This window comes from Zosterops lateralis, assembly GCF_965231275.1.
Source record: "Zosterops lateralis genome assembly, chromosome: 3".
NCBI lineage: Eukaryota > Metazoa > Chordata > Aves > Passeriformes > Zosteropidae > Zosterops > Zosterops lateralis.
Window position 1 is genome coordinate 1,229,262 of NC_139764.1, and position 24,273 is coordinate 1,253,534.

At 44.7% G+C, this 24,273-nt stretch overlaps 1 protein-coding gene across 4 annotated transcripts in view; it reads left to right on the plus strand.

The window, feature by feature from the left end:
* SPTBN1 (spectrin beta, non-erythrocytic 1) overlaps positions 1–24,273 on the plus strand; it is a 117,112-nt gene that overhangs the window by 75,545 nt on the left and 17,294 nt on the right. For all 4 annotated transcript variants that reach the window (XM_083858599.1, XM_083858598.1, XM_083858601.1 and 1 more), the window contains 18 exons: positions 486–601; positions 1,447–1,559; positions 2,244–2,431; positions 3,716–3,833; positions 5,087–5,245; positions 5,845–6,147; positions 6,950–7,103; positions 7,778–8,648; positions 8,786–8,920; positions 9,502–10,258; positions 10,502–10,704; positions 15,487–15,577; positions 19,277–19,423; positions 20,777–21,040; positions 21,336–21,560; positions 21,730–21,819; positions 22,061–22,339; positions 23,455–23,585. In XM_083858599.1, the coding sequence (XP_083714725.1) occupies positions 486–601; positions 1,447–1,559; positions 2,244–2,431; positions 3,716–3,833; positions 5,087–5,245; positions 5,845–6,147; positions 6,950–7,103; positions 7,778–8,648; positions 8,786–8,920; positions 9,502–10,258; positions 10,502–10,704; positions 15,487–15,577; positions 19,277–19,423; positions 20,777–21,040; positions 21,336–21,560; positions 21,730–21,819; positions 22,061–22,339; positions 23,455–23,585 (4,344 nt within the window). The remainder of the gene's footprint in view (positions 1–485; positions 602–1,446; positions 1,560–2,243; positions 2,432–3,715; positions 3,834–5,086; positions 5,246–5,844; positions 6,148–6,949; positions 7,104–7,777; positions 8,649–8,785; positions 8,921–9,501; positions 10,259–10,501; positions 10,705–15,486; positions 15,578–19,276; positions 19,424–20,776; positions 21,041–21,335; positions 21,561–21,729; positions 21,820–22,060; positions 22,340–23,454; positions 23,586–24,273) is intronic.

A 24,273-nucleotide genomic window follows, 5' to 3' on the forward strand; every position in this document is an offset into this window, starting at 1 on the left:
CGAGTATTTGGGTTTGGTTTAGTTCTTGTACTTCGATGAGTAAGCCATGCCCAGGTCTGGAATTTGGGGCAGGAGTGGGGAAGTACACCCAGACCAGCCTGGAGGGAAAGGAAATCCCTGCACAAGGATGGCCAGATGTGGTGCCAGGCTGCCATGGCTGGGGATGCTGCTCATGGCAAGCTCAGGCAGAGTTATCCAGATGGATTGCACACTTCCATGGGCACGAGGAGAGACTCATGATCACGACTTTGTTCTTCTCTTCTCCAGGGTCACCTTCCCTGCTGTTAAGCTCTCCCCTGTTCTCTCCCACGGCCAGGTCCTGCCGTGCCATGTGCTGGGCATTGCTTCATTCCTTTAACACTGCTGGGAAATGCACAGGGCATGTGAAACCTTGGCCAAGTTTTCTAAGGGTTGGAGATTTTAGTTCATTTGAGGGTGGCTGCACTGTGCTTTGGGAAATTTAAAGAGTTTTCCATCCTGTCTAGGCCTGATCTGATTGATTTTGACAAGCTGAAGAAATCAAATGCACACTACAATCTGCAGAATGCTTTTAACCTTGCAGAGCAGCACCTTGGTCTTACCAAACTCCTGGACCCTGAGGGTAAGAATTCCAGCAGTTTCAGCATTTAAGCTCTTTCCTCCCACCCCTCCATGTCAAAGCACATCTCTATGACAGATTTTTGTGTCCAAGAGCAGCTGGATGCTGCTGATTCACCTGGTGATACAGGCAGAGAGGGAGGGAGAGAATGTGAGATGTCTCCAGCAGCAAACTGAGCACCAGTAGCACAAGAGCCCTTAATCCTGTGTTTATTTACTACCATCTGACAAGTTTGTTGGCCTGGCCATGTGTCCATAAATTCATTCCAGTCAGAGGTTTCCTTTTGAGAAGGAAGAGAAGCAGAGGAGCTTCAGCCTGTGCTTCAATGGGAGTGTGTGTGCTCCCAGTTCTGGGGCAAGAGCCTTTTGTGTCACAGCACAGGAGTGATATGTTTGGGCAAGTTTCTTCTTGCTTGTTTTCCAGTGCCTCAGAACTGCTGCAGGAGAGGAAATATTTTGTTTTCCACCTGTATCTCTCAGAATCACCTGGACAGACATAGGTTTGAATTCCTTTCTCCAAATGCTGACACAGCACTGAGGCTGTCAATTAACAGTAGTTCTGCCAACTCATACAGCCACCAGAGGAGTTATTTGGCTATGCACAAGCTGTGGCAAAGTCTGGAACTTGACTTTAAAGCCCAAAGGCCCCAAGCATTAGCCCCAGTCCACACTACTGCCAGAACCAGTGCAAAGCTGCTCAATTTACTTTTGTTAGGACACCAACCTTAGGGACTGAACTGCCACCGAACCCATCTCTGACTCCCAAACGCATCCTTGGTGCACTCTGAGTTCTGTTAGTGTAACCCTTGCAGTCTCAACATGCTGAGATAACTCTTGTTTGGTTTGCAGATATCAGTGTTGATCACCCTGATGAAAAGTCAATCATCACCTATGTGGTGACATATTACCACTACTTCTCCAAGATGAAAGCCTTGGCTGTTGAAGGAAAACGTATTGGAAAGGTCTGCCCATTTAAATTATAAATTGTTACAAAGCAGGTGAAATATTTCTGATCTTTTTTTTCCTCTTGGGTATTTTTTAAGAGTGCACTCTGGTAGGGGTTTTTTTTGGGGTTTTTTTGGGTTTTTTTTTGTTTGTTTGTTTGTTTGGTTTTTTTTTGGTTTTGGTTTTGGTTTTGGTTTTGGTTTGTTGCTTTTGAACATGTTTTGAATGTTAAATATTCCCATGTGACTAGGAGGAGTAGTTAATTTCCAGCTGCCTCACATTAGACATTAGAAAACACTTGGCTGGTATTTTATTTTTGCTTGTTAATTTAGTTTCATTGCTACTTTTCCTTTCTGATTAACTTCTCCTCAGCCTCTGGGCCCTATGTCTCCTCTGGAAAAGTCCCTCACTTAAAACATGTGTAGTCATTCTCTGCCCTTTGGCGACATTACCCCTGTCCTAACAGCTCACAGACTGAACATGAATCCTTGTGTGAGCCTCAGCTCTGCCACTCTATTGCTGTGGGATCTTGGGAATTTAGTGCTGAAAAATGCCAAACTCTCATTCCTCAGAGTTCCCAGCAGTGAGTTCTCTGATTCACAACTCAAGTCTCCCAGCAGTTTCTTTTATGTGGCTTGTTGGATTTAAATGACTGAAGAGCACTGCCCTCATGACTCATGTGTGTTGTGCTGCTGTTGCAGGTGCTTGACAATGCCATTGAAACAGAGAAAATGATAGAAAAATATGAGTCCTTGGCTTCTGATCTGCTGGAGTGGATTGAGCAAACCATTATCATCCTCAACAATCGCAAATTTGCCAACTCCCTGGTTGGGGTGCAGCAGCAGCTGCAGGCGTTCAACACTTACCGCACAGTGGAGAAACCACCCAAGTGAGTTTAATCTCAGCTTAACACAACAGCCAGTGGTCTTGTTGGCTTAGTCATTAATTGATTTTTTTTTTTTTAAACAAACACATCCAAGTAATTTTAATTGTGGCTTAAGAATTTATTTTCCTGAGCAAGCCCAGCTCTCATATTCCTGATTTGTACTTGTTGTTATTTGGGGCCTGTTTGCTTTGCACTGTTCAGTGTGCAGATAATAACAACAGCAATGAGAAAGGGTGTCTCCCCCAGGATCTGGGTGTCCTGGAAGCTGTCCCTGCCCTGGGATGCCTGTCTTATCATATGAGTGGTAATAGCATACTGTGGTAGTACAGTAATGTCACCACTCATGTTTTTAATAGCAGTGGATAATACCAAAATGCTGCTATTAAAAGATCCCTACTGCTTATCCAACATGAAAAGGAAGCGTGTCTGGCTTTGTCAAACAACTCTGCTTACTCAAACTGATACAAGCAAAACTGGGCAACTTATTTCTGGAAAGCCTCTTTTAGCATTGTGATATCAAATCTGTTTATTTTTTTTGTCTAATATGAGTTCTAATGGATAATAATCACAACCTGAAACATTACACAGGATCCAGACTTCTAAAATTGCAGACTATTCCCTCATGACCATGGAGTTTGTTTATTTCCCAGGCGTACAACACAGGGAAAACAGTGGGAAGAGTTTATTGACTGCAGAGGGCTTTAAATAAAACTTCAATTTCTTGTGTTGATGGAGTAAACTAGGACAGTGTACATATTATAATAATTTAAAAAAAGCCTTTTCCGGTCCCCTGAGGGGTTTAAATCCAAACACTCAGACAGCTGACTTCTGTGAAGTTGTTTTTGCTGTCTGCCCCAACTGGCTCCAGGGGAAGTGTGGGCTATTTCCATTGCTCCCAGCTTCCACACAAGATGGAGGTGTTTATGTGAGTGCACCATTCACAATGTCAACATTTTAAACAAGTGCTTTATTATAGTTGACTGTAGTCAACTATAATTCCATGTTTTATAGAAGTGCTTCCCTGTGAGGGTTGTAAGGCCCTGGCACAGGTTACCCAGAGAAACTGTGGCTGCCCCATTCCTGGAAGTGTTGCAGACCGGGTGGAACAGGGCTGGGAGCAACCTGGGAGAGTGGAAGGTGTCCCTGCCCTGGCAGGAACTGTTAACTGGATGGGCTTTAAGGTCCTTTCCAACCCAAACAATTCTGTCAATCCACGATTCTATGATTATACCTTAGCAGTAATGGGAGCTTGATTGTACCTCAATTCTTTTGCAAAATTTTGTTTAGATTTACAGAAAAAGGAAACCTGGAAGTGCTGCTTTTTACCATCCAAAGCAAAATGAGAGCCAACAATCAGAAAGTGTACATGCCGAGGGAGGGCAAACTCATCTCTGACATTAACAAGGTAAACTGAGCAGCTCCTCCCCTGTGACTCAGAATGTTGCTGTTTTCTCTCAGAAAACTGGGCAGAAAAACATTTGTAATCTCCAGCCTTTATGTGGGAGCTGTAAGGGATGGGTGAGGTGGGGTGACTTTTTTCTATAGCTTGGACTTACTACCAGGCCCTAGGTGTCCTCAGCATCTGTAGGAGTTTCTGCTCCTGGGGCTGCCAGCTCTGCCTTGCCTCTCGTGGTCCTGGCTGTAGGAGAGAAGGGACAGAAGGCAGCAGCAGCAGCAGCAGTAGGTGCTGTGCCCTCCCCTTCACCTCCCAGTGCCCTGCCTGGGCATCATGGTTCCCTCTGGGATCCTGCAGCCTGTTCTCTGGTGCTGCAGCTGGCAGGGCAGGGCTGGGCACTGCAGAGCTGACAGGCTCTTCCAAGGATAATAAACAGCTTCAGCCTGGCAGCTTCCTCCTTTGTGTTTGATCATGCTTGGCATTCCCAGACCAGCTGTTAAGAGTGTCTGTGGCCTCATCCCAGGGAGCAGCAAACTGCTCAGCTCTCCTGGTTGCAGCTGGAATGGCCAAAATAGTCGTGTTTCAGGCAGTTTCACATCTGTTCGAATTTAGATTTAGTTTGTGTTTAATTGAGGGTATTTTTGTTGTCTGTAAGAAGATCTGAAAGGTGATTAGCAGATTTCCGTCATGCTTCTAAGACTTTGGATTTTTGTAATATTATCATCATGCATATGAATAACTTCTGGCTTGGAGGGGGGGAAAAGTACTTGTAAGGACCAGTAATAACTAAATCCTGCAGTTGTTTTCTTTTCCAAAGTGTAATAAAGAACAACAATTGTATGTTGATTTCTCTAATTCCCGTATCCTAATGGAGGAAGATAGAATCTGCTTGTTTGGGACTAGCAGTCAGAAGATTTTATTTTTTTAAACAAACATTTTCTCAAGCCAGGTGGTTTTCTTAGGCTTTGTTGGGAAGGGGGGTAAGAAAGGACAAGAGAAAATGCATCTGAGATAAACAGCTTGCTCAGAAAATGACTGACTAAATTAAGAACAGATTTTAAGTCATGTGTTTATATTGGCAAACAAGGTGTAGGGCCAGCCAGTGCAAACTGGATTTATGGGCTTATAAATAATTGAACTAGTTTGGTGAAAGTTGCCTGTAGTGACTTCAGCCCTGATTTCATGCAAAGGAGTTGGGATTTATCATAATCTTGTAAGAATGTGTTGTTTAGAAGCCATGTGTTTTTCCTCCATGTCTTCAGGCCTGGGAAAGACTGGAAAAAGCTGAACATGAAAGAGAACTGGCACTGCGAAATGAGCTCATCAGACAAGAGAAACTGGAACAACTTGCACGGAGATTCGATCGCAAGGCAGCTATGAGAGAAACTTGGCTGAGTGAAAATCAACGTCTCGTTTCTCAGGTACTGCTCTCAGAAATTGTCTGGGTGACTAAAATGGTTCCCATGACTAATTACAGGATGCAATTCTTGCAAGGAGAACATTTTATCCTCTGTGCCTCACATTTTACTACATCTATGTATATGCATATTTTTTTATTGTATTTAGTTACTCTATATATGTATGTACTGTACATCCTCTCTTTTATACGTTTGGGATTCACTTCCTTGAACCTACCGGGCCGTGGTCAGGAGATTTGATGAGGCAATAACTACCCACAGTCAAGATTTTCTTTATCTGAATGTTTTGGTGAGTTCAGTGAAATTAGCCCAGGGGTTAATTTTATTGTTTAATATTAGAATTATAATATTAGATTAGCCCCAGCCAATGGCCATGTGATTCTTCCCCCAAAGGCAGTGAATAATATCTCTGATTTTATCAGTTGTTCTTTAATACCAGAGGCATCTCCTCTTATTTTATTAAAGAAGACTCTTGGGAGCATTTTGAGGTCCCAGATTTACTAACAAGCGTGTTTTGCCAAGTCAGAACTGACAGCAGAGGTTGAGCAGTGAGACTTTTGTCCCCAGCAGCCATTCCTGAAGAAGTGCCTCTGCCTTTGCAGGACAATTTTGGCTTTGACCTCCCGGCAGTGGAGGCTGCCACAAAGAAGCACGAGGCCATCGAGACGGACATCGCGGCGTACGAGGAGCGAGTTCAGGCTGTGGTGGCGGTGGCGAAGGAGCTCGAGACTGAAAACTACCACGACATCAAACGCATCACTGCGAGGAAGGACAATGTTATCCGCCTGTGGGAGTATCTCCTGGAGCTACTCCGGGCACGGAGACAGCGACTGGAGATGAACCTTGGGTTGCAGAAGATTTTCCAGGAAATGCTGTACATTATGGACTGGATGGACGAGATGAAGGTGGGTGGAAGTCATTTGAGAATGCAGCCCAAATATTCCTGAGGTGTATGCATCCTTCTCTGTCACGTTTTAAGATTCATTTTGCCCCTCTGGTTTAGTAGACAGGCCCAGAAGGTCCACATTCAAGAGCAGTGAACAAATTCCTTATAATTTGTTAACAGTAAAGATTAAAAACAAGTAAGGAAAAAGAACAAGTTAACTTCTATAAAAAACTACTTTCTAGCTTCATGTCTGTCTCATAGAGTCCATAAGTTTTTGGTGCTTGGGTGCTTTCACAGTGCTTGGGTAAAGATGACAGATTTGGTGAAAGGGAATTAAATAATCTCTCTCTGTCGTGATTTACATGGGGAGCAAGTCACCTCTTCACCTCTCTGCTTTAAAAAGCTTGAATTTCTTCCTGTCTGTTCTCCCGGGATCAGGGAAGGGAAAGGACCATGATTTGTCCATCAGCCAGCAGAACTTGGAAGCTGTTGGAGGAGAGAAGGCTATGTGTCACTCAGCAGGAGCTCACAGCACCTGGGCTGAGTGCTGCTCCTTGGCCCTGCTGAACTAACTCAGTGTCTCAGCATCCTAGACTGAAAATTCATTACACAACAGTCAAGTTTTTCATGGTTGCCAATGATTTCAAAAATACTGGCTCAAATTTGTATCAGCCTTCTCTCTACATTTGGAATTTCTGTCCTAATGGGCCTGGAGTTCTGACCTAATGTACCAACAGATACACAACAGTGCCTGGAGTCCCAAAGAAGCAAACAACTTATGGCCTTCAGCCTTTTTTACTAGTCTTTCTCATTTTGTTCAGGTGCTTTTGCTGTCCCAAGACTATGGCAAACACTTGTTGGGAGTTGAAGACCTGCTGCAGAAACACGCTCTGGTGGAAGCTGACATTGCTATTCAGGCTGAGAGAGTGAGAGGGGTCAATGCCTCTGCTCAGAAGTTTGCCACTGATGGAGAAGGTAACCAGGACCCAACATACCCCTTTTGTCTTAATTACCTATGAGATTATCTGTGAAACTCATTGGTTCTGCAAGATAGGTTAGCTAAATTCCCCACCAGAATGAGAGAATACAGCTCCATTTGTTCCTTCTGCACTCAGCATGTCAATGATTCATTTGTCCAGGAACCTGCTCAGGATTTGAGTGTGGCATTGTGCCTTGCATGGGATGTCATGCTCCTCACTGCAGCTGCCGTGGCTTTGTAGAGGTCACTGTGGTTCCCCATGCTGTGTTCCTAATGCAAACATTTACGCAGATTGTTGGACCCAGTCTAATGTGTCCCCATTTATCCTAAAAGGAAGCAATTCCCTAGAACACAGTGTTGTTAACTAGAGTAAATGACGTCCATTTTGTGCAGTTGTGTATAAATCTGAATTCAGTGAATTTTGTCTCATTGGAAACAGTTATGAATATCTTAAGTTTTTTGTCTTCTGGAAAGAATAGTATTTTCTGATCTGTCTTATTGTGTGGTGGAGCTTGAACACTTCCACTCACTTTCCTTAGACTGACTGTGGATTCTTTCATGTAAAGCTTGTAGCCAGAACACACAGGAATTCAGAGCTCTGTGTATGCCCCAGCTGTGGGGATGGGAGTGAGTGATCTGAGGTGGTAACGCATGTTCTCTGTCCAAACAGGTTACAAGCCCTGTGACCCACAGGTGATCAGGGACCGTGTGGCTCACATGGAGTTCTGCTACCAGGAGCTCTGCCAGCTCGCTGCCGAGCGCCGCGCACGCCTTGAGGAATCGCGGCGCCTCTGGAAATTCTTCTGGGAAATGGCTGAAGAGGAAGGTTGGATCAGGGAGAAGGAGCAGATCCTGTCATCTGATGACTATGGGAAGGACCTAACCAGTGTTGTCCGACTCTTGAGTAAACACAAGGCATTTGAGGACGAGATGAGTGGCCGCAGCGGCCACTTTCAGCAGGCAATAAAAGAAGGTGAAGACATGATCACGGAAGAGCATTTTGGGTCTGAGAAGATCAGAGAAAGAATTAAGGATATCCGGGAGCAGTGGGCTAACCTGGAGCAGTTATCTGCCATTAGGAAGAAGCGGCTGGAGGAAGCCTCTCTCCTTCACCAGTTCCAGGCTGATGCTGATGATATTGATGCATGGATGTTGGACATCCTCAAGATTGTCTCCAGCAATGACGTTGGCCATGATGAATATTCCACTCAGTCCTTGGTCAAGAAACACAAAGATGTGGCTGAAGAGATTGCGAGCTACCGGCCGACCATCGACTCTCTTCACGAGCAGGCCAAGGCCCTGCCACAGGAGCACGCGGAGTCTCCTGATGTGCAAGGCAGGTTATCTGGAATTGAGGAGAGATACAAAGAGGTTGCTGAGCTGACCCGGCTGCGGAAACAGGCCCTGCAGGATACCCTTGCTCTCTATAAGATGTTCAGTGAGGCAGATGCTTGTGAGCTTTGGATCGATGAAAAGGAGAAGTGGCTGAATAATATGCAGATTCCAGAGAAGCTGGAGGACCTGGAAGTGATCCAGCACAGGTGAGAATGCCTTTACCTGGACGTTTAGGGAATACTGGGTGGAAGTGTTTTACCCCAGCTACCTTTCCCAGCTTGCCTGTGGCTCAGATTCTCTAATGCCTGGGGGATCTTGTGTTTGTTGTTTTCCCGCACTCTAGGTTTGAAAGCTTGGAACCAGAAATGAACAACCAGGCATCCCGTGTGGCTGTGGTGAACCAGATTGCCAGGCAGCTGATGCACAGTGGCCACCCCGGGGAGAAGATCAAAGCACAGCAAGATAAACTCAACACAAGGTAAGTGAAAGCCTCGTGCTCAGGAGCACCACACCTGCTAGAACAAGTATGGTGGGGTCATTTGGTTTTTTAAAATAGGCTTTTTTATGATATTCTGGTGCTGTTACCTGAAGTATCTTCAAGGTAGGCATTTAAAACTTCAAGAGGAAAGAGCTGTGCCTTTCAAATACTTTATTATCAAATGGAGTTTTGCTCTTGACTTAATCAGGCCCTGACTGTATCAGTACCTTGATTTGAGAGCTGGAAATTGACTGTAATAATTACTATGATAAAAAAAATCAATATACTCCCTCATTTTTTAGCTTCAGAATAAACCAAGGGAGTGTGAAAAGTTGATGTAACTTCCAATTTTTCACTTGAGGAAAAATTATACTCAGTGTGCTGGTACTTGTCACATTCTAATACACATGGTATCTGGGTTAATGATTGCTTTGCTAGAGATGCTGATGGTGTGGGAAGGACTGAGAAAACCCTGAGTAGCTGGGTTTACCAAGCTGGTGAGAGCAGCTGCAATGCTGCCACATCCTTTTCCCACAAATCTCAATTTCTCTGCTCTCCTCTCCTCTCCTCACACATTTCAGGTGGAGCCAGTTCAGAGAACTGGTAGATAGGAAGAAGGATGCTCTGCTCTCTGCTCTGAGTATCCAGAACTACCATCTTGAATGTAATGAAACCAAATCCTGGATCAGGGAAAAGACCAAAGTGATTGAATCCACACAAGACCTGGGTAACGACCTGGCTGGAGTGATGGCCTTGCAGAGGAAGCTGACGGGCATGGAGCGGGACCTGGTGGCCATCGAAGCCAAGCTCAGTGACCTGCAAAAGGAGGCAGAGAAGTTGGAATCGGAGCATCCTGACCAGGCACAGGCCATCCTGTCACGGCTTGCAGAGATCAATGATGTGTGGGAAGAAATGAAGACCACCCTGAAGAACCGGGAAGAGTCCCTGGGAGAGGCCAGCAAGCTTCAGCAATTCCTGAGAGATCTGGATGACTTCCAGTCCTGGCTCTCCAGAACACAGACTGCAATTGCCTCTGAAGATATGCCCAACACCCTGACAGAGGCTGAGAAGCTACTCACTCAGCATGAGAATATCAAGAATGAAATCAACAACTACGAGGAAGATTATCAGAAGATGAGGGACATGGGTGAGATGGTGACACAGGGACAAACTGATGCTCAGTACATGTTCCTGCGCCAGCGTCTACAGGCTTTGGACACCGGATGGAATGAGCTTCACAAAATGTGGGAGAACAGGCAAAATCTCCTTTCCCAGTCTCATGCCTACCAGCTGTTTCTCAGAGATACCAAGCAAGCAGAAGCTTTCCTTAATAACCAGGCAAGTGGTCAAGATATACCTTTCCTTAATAACCAGGCAAGTGGTCAAGACTTCATTTCTATAGGTTAACACTGTGTACTGCAAGCAATTAACAGACAAAATCTATTGGCAGGAGTGCCACAAGCAGAAAAATTGCCCTTTTCTATCTGTATTTTACTTTGAACTGTTCTGGGGAAATATCTGTTGTTGAAGCAGCAGCATAACCAGAGTGTAACAATTTCTCTCTGATTTCTTTAATCCCAGGAGTATGTTCTGGCGCACACAGAGATGCCAACTACCTTGGAAGCAGCAGAAGCTGCTATTAAAAAGCAGGAGGATTTCATGACCACCATGGATGCCAATGAAGAAAAGATCAATGCAGTTGTGGAGACAGGCAGGAGGCTTGTTAGTGATGGGAACATTAACTCTGATAAAATCCAGGAGAAAGTGGACTCTATTGATGACAGGTAAGGGCAGAATGATGGTACAATGTAGCTGTTTCTGCTTTAATTCTGTTTTCTAAGAGATGCCCTTTTACCAGGATTCAAAGGCAAAATAACAGCTTAGAAAATGTCTGTTCCAGACTGTTCTCTTTGTCTCGTGGAAAAAGAGGAACTGTCATGTTTCAAGAATGCGCCAGGCTTATCTTAGTTAAATAATACCTCTCCCACTTTCTAGAGGGGAAAATTCTAACTCCCTACCCAGATTTTGGCTGTTTGAGTGTTGCTGTGTCGTTCTTGGAGTATGAACAGACTTGATGCTCTGGTGGGAGCTGTAGCAGTTGGCTGTGTCTGGTTCCACAAGTCTCAGTTTCCTCTCAGCTGCCCCTGAGCTGGGGTAATTTTACAATAACGTATTCCTGTCCTTCCTCTGGAGAAGGAATGTGGCTTTTCAAGGGTGTAATTGGCATTGCATCCACCCCACCCACTCTACTTTGATCGCCTCTTCCAGCTTGTCTGACCCCTCTGAGATCAGATTAGGAAGCACTGGTATAAGTGTGACTTCCATCCTAGAACAAGTCCTTTGCTTTCTCTCTCTGGCTGTGGCATGGATGCTATAGAATATTAAAAGTTTCTTTTTCTTTGAAACCCAAATGTTCAGTTTGGATGGCTGTTGTTCTTTCTGCTTTTGGTTTGGATAACAGTGAAGTCTTTCAAGGCACTGTGACTGTCAGAACACAGCAGTGAGCTGTGAAATGTCACTGGTGACCCTCCCATCAGACTTCCATCCCCCCACACCTGGTAAGCTCAAGGTTCTCCAATATGCCTTCATCTCCAAGGAGAAACTGAACTGAAGTAGTTCAGAAAATGTTGTACCTTTCCTATTTGGGCAGAGATGTACCACTCTGTGTGCACCCACTTTAGCCATGCCTCATGGCTTCAGGAAAGGCAGCTCTTCCTGTTTGCAGAGCTTGATGAGGGCTCTGACAGCTGAACTCCCAAGGTACCCCGAAGTTCCATTCTCTCCCTAACCAACTTGGCTCCAGATCTCAATGAGAATCTGCAAAGGCTAGGAAGAGAACATTATGTGAAAGTAGTCAAGGGGACAACTAGGACAGTGATTTTCCTTGTTTACCTTCTCTAAGGGCCCTCTACTCTAAGTTTTCCCATCCACTTAGGAAAGCAGGAGAGCTTGATCCCAGCCTTCTGGTCAAGTGTCCTCTATCTGCAGCTTTTGGTAAGAAGAAAGCATCCAAGGATATTGTAGCAAATGGGCAGCTCCATCTTGCTGCCCTGTCTGAAGTGGCTGGAGTGGGGGACAGCTTCAGCCCATGTCCTATGTGCTCTGCAGAGGCTCTGGTGGCTGTCACCCCAGTGCAGCTGCTCCTCTGTGCCTTGTCCCTGCTGTCCTGTCTGGGGGATGTGTGCTGGTGTTCCTACTGGGACTGAGCATTTCCTCAATTCCAAAGCTATTTATGCCAAGCGCTGCAAAAACCATCCGGTGCGCTGCTATCCAGGAAATCTGTGTGATCGCTCCCTGAGTCTGGGGGGCTGATAAGGCTACAGAACAAAGCCTTGGGGCTGCGTGCACTGGGAGGGGTAGCAAAGGAAGCCTCTTTGCTTTCACAAAAAGTGGCTCTCCCAGCCGAGCTCCTCCTGGATGTCTAACAAAGGACCAAAACAAACAAGCACAAATATGTGCAGTGGCTCCAAACTTCCCATAGGGAGCTCTTTGTAGTTTCTGGTATTGTTCTGGTATAGAGTTGGTTTTGCAGTTGTACTTTTAAGCTGCTCCTGAGGAGACCCTACTGGCCGTGGTGCAGCAGACAGGCCCTGCCCTGGGATGGTTCCCATCTCAATAGGGATGGCAGAAGGGGGAGAAAAGTGCAGTAGGAAAGAAACACTTCAGCACAACCTTTTAGAGCAGTTCACAAGCAAGAATGAATGGGCATAAGGACATGGAGTAAGGGTGAGGGAAGGAGAAGGTGGATTTGCATCAAGCTGTCACCAACTAGCTTTTCCAATTGGGAAAGAAGCTGATCTCCCTGTGCAGCTGTCCCTGCTTGGGTGACTTCTGCTGCTCTGATACATTTTCTCCTCCATTTTCTCTTGGAAGAGTGTTGGGGAACTGCCCCTTTCCATGTGCCTCCTCACCTCCTCATGGCCTCTGGTTCTGCAAGGGAGATTTAGTCTAAAGAGAGTGGCAGATCTGGCACAAGTTGTGATCTGAGCCTGCTTTACATCAACTTTTGTATTTGTGCAATTTTCTGCTCAACAGAGAACAAAAGTAAGTTTTGTTCTTGCCCATTCAGAAGGGAGAATGCCTCATTTGCTGGAGCAATGAAAGAAGCTGAAATTGTCTTTCATATATGTCAGGATTCCTAGCAGTCAGCTGCATTCACTCTATGTGTAAGATTTATTATTTCTGCACAGGCTTTGAAACCCACAGCCTTACAGTTAAACCACAAGTGGTTTTGTCAGTTTTCAGCACTGTCAGCATTCTCAGGAGCCTCTGAGAGTCAGCTTGGGGACACTGGGCAAATTCTGGATTAATTTGGGTCAAACACCTCCTTGTGCTGAACAGATCTTACACTTATGGTGTCATGTGTGTGATATAGAATTCAAAGCCATTCTAAATAACTGGAGTCTGCAGAGCAAACTGTTCTTCTTCCACAAACTGTTCTAGCAAATTTGTAAGAAGCAGTCATTGACAACCTTAAGTGTGCATTCTTTAAAAGAATTTAGGGATATTTGAACAAGGAGTTAATAATATTTAGGTACAGCTAGTCTGGAGCAGGAGAACAGACTAAATAACTTCTTAAAATCCTTTATTCCCCTAAAAAAAGTCAGTGATGAAAACACAAGAATTCCTGCCCATCCTCAAAATGCTTCTACTTCGTTATGGTTCAGCCCTGTTCTTCAGGGAAAACTCATTGTCCGGTCTCTCTCTAGGTCATCTTGAACAAGACAACCTTTTACAATTACATAGCTCTAAGCTCTAGAGATCATATTTGCTATGCTATGGCATCATCTGTTTGGTGATATCCTTGCATGGTTTCCTTCAAAGTATTTCTAGTCAGTATTTCCAACACTCCATGGGAGATATTTTTATTGTTTTTTTTTTAAATTTGGATTTTCTCAACATAAGAACTTCTGTACTTATCTTAAATCTATTCAAGCGCCATGAAAGTTCTCCTTACACTTTGTAACTCGTGTTCCCTCCAAAATACATGAGTCTGGAACATAATCTAGCCTTAAATCTCTGAAGTCAGCCTGATAAAGTCACCCAAGTAGTTCTTGCTTCATTTTAACAACTTGAGTAATGCAGTATGTTTGCCCAGGCATATAAAAGCCAGCCAAGAAAGAGTGGAATCAAACCCAGGGATGTTTGCCTCATTAGAGAGGTCTTTTCCTGAGGCAGTTTGTGTCTTTTCCTTTGTGTTCCCTCTGTCAAAACTTCAGCCTCACCTGGCTTGGACTCCAGGCTCTTGCTTTGATGGTTCCACGAGTCTTCCTTGCCATGCAATCTATAAATCATTTTATTGACTACACCTATAGAGATGCTGCTTGCCTGGTTGATTGAAGGAAGCTGTTGAGGCCAAAGAGAAGCAAATTCTAGTCCTGTAAAGGGTTTTGTCCTATTCCTGTGCCTACAGATCTTTTGCTTTTATAGAAAATGTATCTCCAAGTATTCCTCGTGTTTCTGAAGTCACTAAGTTGGTGCCAGAGAGCTTGCTGTGGTAATTTACTGCAGATTAAGAAAAGTGGTGTCATAATCCAGTTGTCATCAACATGTAATTTATGGTCTTCTGGAGTATCACGAGTCTCTGGAGATCTCCACTAACATGGATTTATTTGGCTTTTGCCAGCATGTCCTGAGTTCATCTTATAAATTGCCACCCTTTAAAATAATTTCCAACTCTCAATCTGTATTTATCTTACTAAAAATGGCAGCAATATTTCACTTTAAACCCCTGTACAGTGCAATAGAAACAAACCTAGCACAATGAGCAGTAAATAAAAATTCTCTTCTTTACTCTGTCTCTTCCTTGTAAATTGCCTCATAAATAATGGAAGGGATAACTACTCCAAATTAAGACTTTTTAAAAACATGCCCAGAGGTACCTTGGGAATCAGCCCCATTCCATTTGAAGGACCCACCTCAACCTTTGGGACTGCCAGCATGACTCATCCTTCAAGGGGCAAAGAGTAATGAATCAAATTAGGGCTTCTGGATTAACCTTTCCTTCTCTTCTGGCTGCTCTTAAACACTCGGAAAAATACGTTCCAAGTGCATAAAGCTTCTGTGTGCAGAACCACACAGGAGTGCTGCACGTGGTTAAACACAGCCTTGGGGAGGTTCTGTGGCCCAGCTCAGCTTTGTGCGGGACAAGGAGGTGCTGAAGGTGTTTTACAAAGAGCATTCCAGCAGGTGCACCCTGCAAGGGCCACACAATGTCACCTTACTGTGGCAATTTGTAGCTTTCTTATGTTTTTTGGCAAACAACCTGAACTCTCCTGTGGGCTTGAAATGAGTGGGTCAAATTCTGTCCATAACATGCTGTGAAACCCTGCTGGCTTCAGAATGTTCTCTGTGTATTTAATGGGTCACAAAAACAAGGAGATGCTGAACTTCAGTGAGCCCATTAAATAACAGACTCCAAAATGTCCTTTGAAAGGCAGCAAAGGACACACACCACAAACTTACAAGCACCCGTAGTCCAAAGAGGTTCCATAGACCAAGAGTGACAGTTTTTCATGAAATGCCTATTTAATTTCCTTTTTTTTTTTTTTTTTTTTTTTGATCAGACATAGGAAGAACCGTGAAGCAGCCAGTGAACTTCTGATGAGACTGAAAGATAACAGGGATCTCCAAAAGTTTCTTCAGGATTGCCAAGAGGTAAATCATGCCCTTTCACTTTTATTGCTGAAAGCTGCATCCTGCAGAAGAGCATTCTTACTCCATATTTTATGAGGACTGGAACGCTTAGTCATCCAGTTGTATTTACTGTGGAGTAAACATAAAAAAAACCCTGACCACACCACTGCAAAAAAGAATGTTTTTTCTTTTTTCATGAACCAGATTTTCTTTTGTCATATAAGCTAAAGACATAAAAAACTGTTAAAAGCCGTGAAGATTTTCTGCTGTGGTATTAATTATAACCATGTGGAAGGTAGTGGGTTTAGTAGTGCACTTACTAAGAATTTTGTCTACAGCTGTACAGATGTATGTGGCCTGGTCCAGAGGATTTCAAGTGGTTTCTAGCAAACATTAGTCAGAAGAATAGAAAAGGAGCAAGATTAATCTGTGTCATTTATGTGTGATTTACCTGATAGTTTACATGTGTTTAAAATTGTTAAGTACTATAACATTTGAAAAAAGAAATTCTTTCCAGATTTTCTAGTCACTTACATGGACTGTTTACACTGAAGATGACATTTTAAAGTTTGGAATACTCTTGTTCCTTGCACAAGGAATTAATCAAGTAATTTTCAGGTTATTTCATGGAGTACTGGCAGATAATAAAGAGCTTTGCATGTTAGGTTTTGATCATAAACTGGGCAAATGGTATTTGCTGCTTGGTTGCTGGATTCAATCTGTTTCCCAACATTGCATAAGCTGCCTATGAGCTTGCCTTCAATTGCTCCTTCCTTGGTAGTTAAAACACAACAGATTAGCAAAAATTCTGCTGTTATTAGCAGCAGCTTCTTCCTTCCTCTGTGACAGCTCTGGCACAAAGATCCCCTGGCTCTTGGGGCTCTCTTGGCCTCAGTGTCAGTGTGGGTGTGTTCCCTAGGATCTGGTTTTTTTCCCTCTATCACTGGAAGATAAAGGAAAGCATAAAAGCTCTAGTGTTGGCTGCCTGAATGCCTTTCCTCTCCCTTGTTTCTCTCCAGCCACTAAAGCATGGATGTCTCGGCTGCACGGTTCAAAGACAAACTGACAATTACCCAAATGTCAGGGATTTCTCCAATCCTCTTGGAGAGGACATTAGCTTTGGTGATAACTGAAGGGCTGTTTCCTGAGAAAACTTAGAATTTACATCGATGTGGGGCCTCCTGACACCTCTGTTGGGCTGGAGGGTTTGTGATGGAACAGCACTGTCCTGTGGGGTGGAAGGGAACCAAGGCAACACCTCTCCCTTGGCTTTTTCCTTAGCAATGCCTGTGAAGATGGAAATTGTTAGGGAACAGCTTTGAGCCAGTCCCCATTTCACCCAGCAACGATCCTTTGGCCTTCTTGCCCGCTCCTGCCTTAGGGACAGTTTCCCATCTGTGTGTAACCTGAAGAAAGGCAGAGTATTTCCTTCAATCCTTCCCAAGGCAGCCACATTGTCACTGTCACCTCGTGCTGAAGTGTTTGAGAGTGTGGCCTCCTGCCCCTCACTCCTTCCTGCAGAGCCGGGGAGGAGGGTCAGTGGCACTCTCGAGCAGCAGGATTATTTTCCTCACAGCAGCCCAGCAGTGATAAACCCTCCTCTGGGGTCACAGGTGAGGAAAAACAGCAGATTTTGTTGTTGTGAGGAGTCAGAAACACTGTCACAGGTTAGTCCTGGGGCAATGCTTTTCCCTCTGTTTCCACATTCATCAATATGAATGTGTTCAATAAATTTGCCGAGTGAGTGAAATAGTGACAGCAGAAAATCCCGAGTGGAGGAGATGTGATAAATGTTGCCATTTAGTTTTCTTTGATTTCCTGCTCTTTCTCAGCTCACCTTCGAGGAGTTTACAGCTGACCTTCCCTCTGAGTGCTTGGAAGTCCCAGCACTGTCTGAAATAATTTCTCCAGGGACATGGTGAAAGCTCTTGGCAAGACTCTGCACTCTGAAGTTTCTCTCCCGGAGCGTGCTGGCAGGATTTTCCTCCCTGCAGGATGGGCTGGCAGCTTGGCTCCTGGCACAGTCTGGGAAGTGCAGTGGCACTTGAAGCCCTTTCCCCTTGCTTTGCTGCTGCCCCAGGCTCACAAGAGTTTGTCTCTGTTTCCCTTCCTTCTTGGTTCCAGCCAAGAGCAGGAACAGGGTCTTGTGTACAGTGCAAAGGATGGGAGGAAGCCTCCTCCTCTCCTGACCTTAACAACTTCTGGAGAAACAAATACTCCAAGTGTCATTTTGAGGCAATTCAGTAACTGCGATTTTTTTTTTGAAAATCTACTTTCACACTCAAGGTACTGACTTTTTGTGCCTGTAGAGGTTGCAAAACCCAGATTTCAGCAGTGAGCCCTTAAATACTTTCTCTGCATTTTTGTGCTTTGAGGGGTTTATCCCGACAGGCCCTGGCTGTGAACTGCATGTTGTCCCTGTCTTGCCTTCCTCCAGCTCATAACAGGAATCATCTAGCCTCTCCTTGGGAAGCACTTTTAAATCCCCAGAAGCCTAAAGTCTGTGGCTAAGTAAAAGCAAACAGTGAAAGCCAAGCAGTGCAATTTGCAGAGCAGAGCAGCTGTCTCCTCCCAAGAAAAGCAAGAGAAAACCCACTAATTCTGGTTTATATCCTAACCTCCATGTAGCCTTTGACTGTTCAGCAGCACAGTAGCCTGTTCTAGTGTAAACTTCTGCCTACAGAACTCTTCACTAACATGAGCATGTTTTCTGTTTAGACTTGATGAGAAGATCCAATGAGAAGTTTCTCTCATTGGTCTTACGAGTTTTCCCTTTTTGGGGAGGAGTGCATTCAAGGGACAGTTGAAATTTTAAGGGGCAGTTGAAAGGAGGCTTACGAGTGATCAGTGGAATTTGTTGCTCTGTGTCCTGAGCACACAGCAGAGGCCTCTGTTCCTCTCCTTTCTGGGCTGCTTGCTCACCCAAGTTCTAGAAACCAGTCTGAGATTTATTTTGATATTTTCCACTCTAAATATGCAGAAAATGGACTTTTCCAAATTCTATAAACATTGCTGTGAATGTGATTTTTATCCACACCTCAGGGATAGATGAAGCAGCCAGACTCACCCTGGGAGGAAATGTGATGTTGGCTGCTAGGATCATTTTCACATTCCATTTGCACTTGGTAAATCAACTGTCTCTTAAAGTATTGGTTTTCTCTAGTGGTGATGTGGAAATTGTCTCCAGTGCCTTTGTATTTGCTGAAAATCAGACAGAAAACAGTCTTGGATTTTATATAATGGGGAAAGGAAAGTCTGCAGTACCAAAACACTCCTGGAGAATGGATAAATAAACAAATTACTTATGTAAACCTATACAGAGAAAAGACTGAGGGGAAAAGATAAAAATGTACTGTGAATTAATGGTGCAAAACCATCTCTAACAATCTTCACAAAACCATCTGACGAATAAGTAGGACACTTGACCCTGTTTCTCTTGCTGTTGAACTGGGTGGGATCTGTGTGTTTGATTTTGCTTATCACAGAGGTGATTCCTTTCTGCTTGAATCAAGGGTTATTTATGTATTGGAGATGGATGTTAGAATTGAACTGTTAAAGAGGCAGATCCTTGACTGAACCCTGAGTAAATCCCTGAGTAAGAGCAGTCTGAATTTCACATAACTCTTCTGTAGAGCCATCTCTTTATCCTTGATCTGGAGGCATTTTGCATTATTTCACACCAGGAATGTTTCCTCAGACCCCCATGTATTTTCCTTTCAGCTCTCCCTCTGGATCAATGAGAAGATGCTCACAGCCCAGGATATGTCCTATGATGAGGCAAGGAACCTGCACAGCAAGTGGCTGAAGCATCAGGCATTCATGGCAGAGCTCGCATCCAACAAAGAGTGGCTGGAGAAGATTGAAAAGGTAAGTAAAGAACATCCAAAAATGCCCTTCTCTTTGTCCAGGGTGGTTGTGCACAGAGATGGGATCTGCTCCTCTGCAGAACTGGTCCTTAAATCATCCCACAGCTGAGGCTAAAGGAGACTTCTGGTGCATTGTGTCTCCATCCAACCCATTTTATTCCTCACTGATGTTAAAAGTCTTTTATCCAAGACATTCACTCAGCCATTGGCTAAGGTGCCCATTTAGTTTTGTTTAGTCTTTCCAGTCTGCCAGAAGGAAGGCACAGGTTATATTTCATACCCAAAGGGTAAGGTGGGGCAAATGTTGAGATTTGAGCCAATAAAGTGGAAGCACTTCCTGGGAAATAACAGAATATAGGGAATATATTCTTCTGCTAAGAAGCTGGCTGCTGCCAAGCTGGCTTTTATTCATTCAGAACTATAACCAAGCTGCCTTTCCCCATGCAAAATTAGGGCATGAGGTAAAGTATATCCAATTTTGTGATTAATTAAGATTCAGAGCTCTGTATCAAGTTATTTGAAGCCTTAATATGCTGTGATGAGCTGTACTTCCCCCCCCATTTCTCCTATGCAGATCTGGAGCACTGAGGAGTCTCCTCTTTAGCTCTGACAGTGGGTTTCTGTTCAGTGCAAGTTAGCTTAATTGCACATTTCCTCTCCCACTTTGGCACTCCATATCCCATTAGAGGCTTTTCTCTGATCTACAAATAGCAATACCCTTTAATGGTGTAATTAGAAGGCTGTTCTTAGGACTGGAAGTTCCTTTTTAGTGATGCTAATACATCCTTCTCTTTTGCCTCTGAAAAACCAGATTGCAGCAAAGGACCAGGGTTGTGCATAGAGCTGTGACAGTCCCTGGATTAACATTCATATGGAGTGTGCTGGGTTGGGGGCAGTGTTCCCATCTGCACCCAGCTGAAGGGATGGATTGGGATAATTAGAATAAAGACAATATTTCCCAAACTCTCCCAGCATTATGCTGTGTGTTCATGGTTCTCTGGTGATGTGGCCCCAGGAGATGGGGCCTCAGGAAACAGTGTGTGCAGCTCCAGCTCCCTTCTCCATCCTGCCTGAGCCATGGCCCCAGGAGGTCCCTTCAGGGAACATGTACCATGGAGAAGAGAAAGGAGGCATTGCTCGACCTTCTCATTGCTACAAAACCCTCTTCCAAGCAGCAGAGGGACCTGGGAGCTGATGTTCTGGAAGGAGTCACTGGATAATTGGAGATAGAAAATGAGTGGTTGATGCTGCCAGCAGATGAGGAATCCTGAGTGCTTATTAATCAGGATAATTGCCCCTAACGGGCTGTGAGTGCTCCTGAGGAGGTACCATTTGGTTGCTCTTTGCTTTGCAGGAGGGAATGCAGCTCATTGCAGAGAAACCAGAGACTGAGGCCGTGGTGAAGGAGAAGCTGACGGGTCTCCACCAAATGTGGGACGAGCTTGAATCTACCACCCAGACCAAGGCTCAGCGTCTCTTTGATGCAAACAAGGCAGAGCTTTTTACCCAGAGCTGTGCAGACCTGGATAAGTGGCTGAATGGTTTGGAGAGCCAAATCCAGTCGGATGACTACGGAAAAGATCTCACCAGTGTCAACATCCTGTTGAAGAAGCAGCAGGTAAACAGAGCACAGGGTGCAGCTGGCAGGCAGCAGATACCTGCACTCAAAGGAACAGGCAGGGCAGGCTTTCAGTTTAGAAAAGAAAGAACTGCTTTTCTTCCTTCCTATTCTTTCATGTACCTTTAAGAAGAACAAGAAATTCATCCAGCAACGGATCAGACAATAATTATTAACATGGTACATTCTCACTGACCAGCATCTGTTCTTCTTCTGAGGAAGCTGTTGATGTGCCCTAATTGCACGAACAGCTTTCATCCAGGTTTTCAAACTTTTTTGTCATGTTTCTGTTTAGATGTTAGAGAATCAAATGGATGTCCGTAAGAAGGAGATAGAGGAGCTGCAAAGCCAGGCAAGGGCTTTGAGCCAAGAGGGCAAGAGCACAGATGAAGTCGATGGCAAACGCCTTACTGTAGAGAAGAAATTCTTGGAGCTGCTGGAGCCTTTGAATGAGAGGAAGGCCAACCTGCTGGCCTCCAAAGAGATCCACCAGTTCAACCGGGATGTGGAAGATGAAATTGTGAGTATCAAAGAAATCCCATTCCCCAGCCAATAGGAAAATGTTGGAATACTGCTGCTTAAATGTGCTACTACTGTTGGAATACAGCTTGTGTGCACCAGCCTCTCTCTCTGCTGCCCCAGCTGTGTCTGGGGTTGCTTGAAATCATGTGTACTCCTCTCTCTTTCAGTTGTGGGTTGGAGAGAGGATGCCCATAGCTACATCTACTGATCATGGACACAACCTCCAGACTGTGCAGCTACTAATAAAGAAAAATCAGGTGAGTAGGTGCTGTTAGAGCTCCGTACCTGCTATTTCTCCTTAGTGATGACTAATTCCAGAAGGAAATGTTTGGGGTAAAACAGTGGGTGCTGTGGTGTGACCACAGGTAGTGGCAGAGCCCCAAGCTGTCCACATGAGCTGATGGTGTGTGTTTTGCTGCCCCTCTGGAGTTAAGACATCTGACTTGTAGTTCCTTTTCATTTGTGCATTGTCTCATCAGTCAATTTTCTCCCATGCAGACCCTTCAGAAAGAAATCCAGGGCCACCAGCCTCGTATTGATGACATTTTCGAGAGGAGTCAGAACATTATCACAGAGAGCAGCCCCAATGCTGAAGTCATTCAGCAGAGACTTGCAGACTTGAAGCAGCTGTGGAACCTCCTCATCGAGGAGACGGAGAAGCGCCACAAGCGCCTGGAGGAGTCCCACAGGGCTCAGCAGTATTACTTCGATGCAGCCGAGGCTGAGGCCTGGATGAGTGAGCAGGAGCTCTACATGATGTCAGAAGAGAAAGCCAAGGTGAGCAGCTCCACAGTGACACGATTTTGGCCCTAATTGCTTTGCTGGAGGGAGGCAGGTGACATAATTTAATGTGGCACTATGGAATGGTAACATAAACAAATTTAACTTTCTGGTGAAGCCTCAAGTGATCATGGCCTTGATCTGTTCTGACATCTCTGATAGTGTGCAGGATAGGCTGTTCTATATGGAGCCAGGGAAGTGTCCTCGCACTGCAGAGGGCAGCTCTGTGCCTGCCTTCACTGCAAGGTCAGGATTGCCAGTGTGCTCCAGTTGGAGCACACCAGTTTTCTGTTAGTTTTGAATGGCAGCACAATGCAGCTGGCTGTGAAGTGGGGCCTGGTGGTCAGTCAGCTGCAACCACTGTCACCAGCCTTGACTCCCAGTGACCATCAGCTTTGACTCCCAGCTTCAGACCATACCAAAGAGAATGTAAACTCCTGTTTTCCAAGGAGGTGTTAGTGCTGGAGCTTGTTTGTTATTGACATAAATGCACCAAGTTTCCTGCCCTGGTACAATAAAGCTCAGCTTTGTATCAGGAGAACACATTCCATACGTGTTCAGTCTCCAGTTAAAAATGGCTTCTTTTCTTTTTTATCTATTGCAAATAGCTCACTATGCAAAATATTGTATTGAAAAGATTTATTGACAATATCAGTTAACACTGAGAGTAGGGGGCTGTTTTTCTTAGCTCTAATGGTACATAAAAAGTTTTAATTGGAACCTCTCCAGACACTTCGGTGGAGAATCCGTTGGCATGGACTGTGTAGGATTTCTTTTCTTTGCCCCATGCTGTTGTTGAGATGCCTGATGAGTGTGTGTCTTAATCTGTTCCATGTTTCTGAGCTCTGCACCAGTGTTGTGGAAACACATAAAAAGCTTCACAGAAGAGGAAACTCAACATGCTGAATGCCCAGCTGATGTAATTTTATTCTGAGCCCCAGAGGGATTGATGCATTATCTCTTTCACTCATTATTTTGCTTTTATTGTGTGATGTCACACAATTTGCTGTGACATCAACTGTTTTATACTATTGGCAGAAGGACTTGTCTTCACACTTGACTTGGGAGCAGCTCCTTCTAGTTCTTCCTGTCATTTTCTGTCACCCTTACAGGATGAACAGAGTGCAGTGTCCATGCTGAAGAAGCACCAGATTTTGGAACAAGCTGTAGAAGATTATGCTGAAACTGTGCACCAGCTTTCAAAGACCAGCAGAACTTTAGTGGCAGATAATCACCCAGAAAGGTATTAACTGCCATTTTTAATTGGATCATGAGTTCTTTTAGTAATTCAGTCCCTTCTTTGGGTGGTTCTGACATACAAAGACCACAGCAGCGAGTAAGTAGCTCGGAGGCTCATGCAGAGGCAGAGGACTTCAACCTCACTCAATTCAAGGTGTCTGTTGGACCACCCTGATTTGGTCAGAGGCAGGGTCAGTATGTGCAGCTGCTGATTTCTGGTGGTTCTGGACATGTGGAGTTCCTGTCTGTTGTGTCCCCTGTGCAGGCTGCAGTGTCAGGTCTGCCAGCACTGCTGAACCTCATAGAGGCGTAGCAATCCTCAGGCCAAGGTCCAGACCTGCTCTTCCAATCAACCTTAATGTCCAGCAGAGAAGATCACTGTCAATCTGCAATGCTTTCCAGGATCTGCCTATTCTCTTTGAGATTCCAGCAGAATCAGAGCCTGGAATCAGATGCTTTAAACACAGGCACACTAACATCTTACTTTTGGTAAATTCATCTCATCTTTCATAAATGGCTTTCCCTGGGGGAGAACTCAGGAAGCTTAAGAACCATTTTGCTTTAAGAGCTGCAGCTCAGCAGACAGAATTCTCCACTGGCTTCAGCTGCAAGTCTGATTCCACTCTGAGACTGATGTATTGAACTGCTCAGCCTGCACAGGCTGGAAGGTGGCAATGGTCTAGGACAGACAC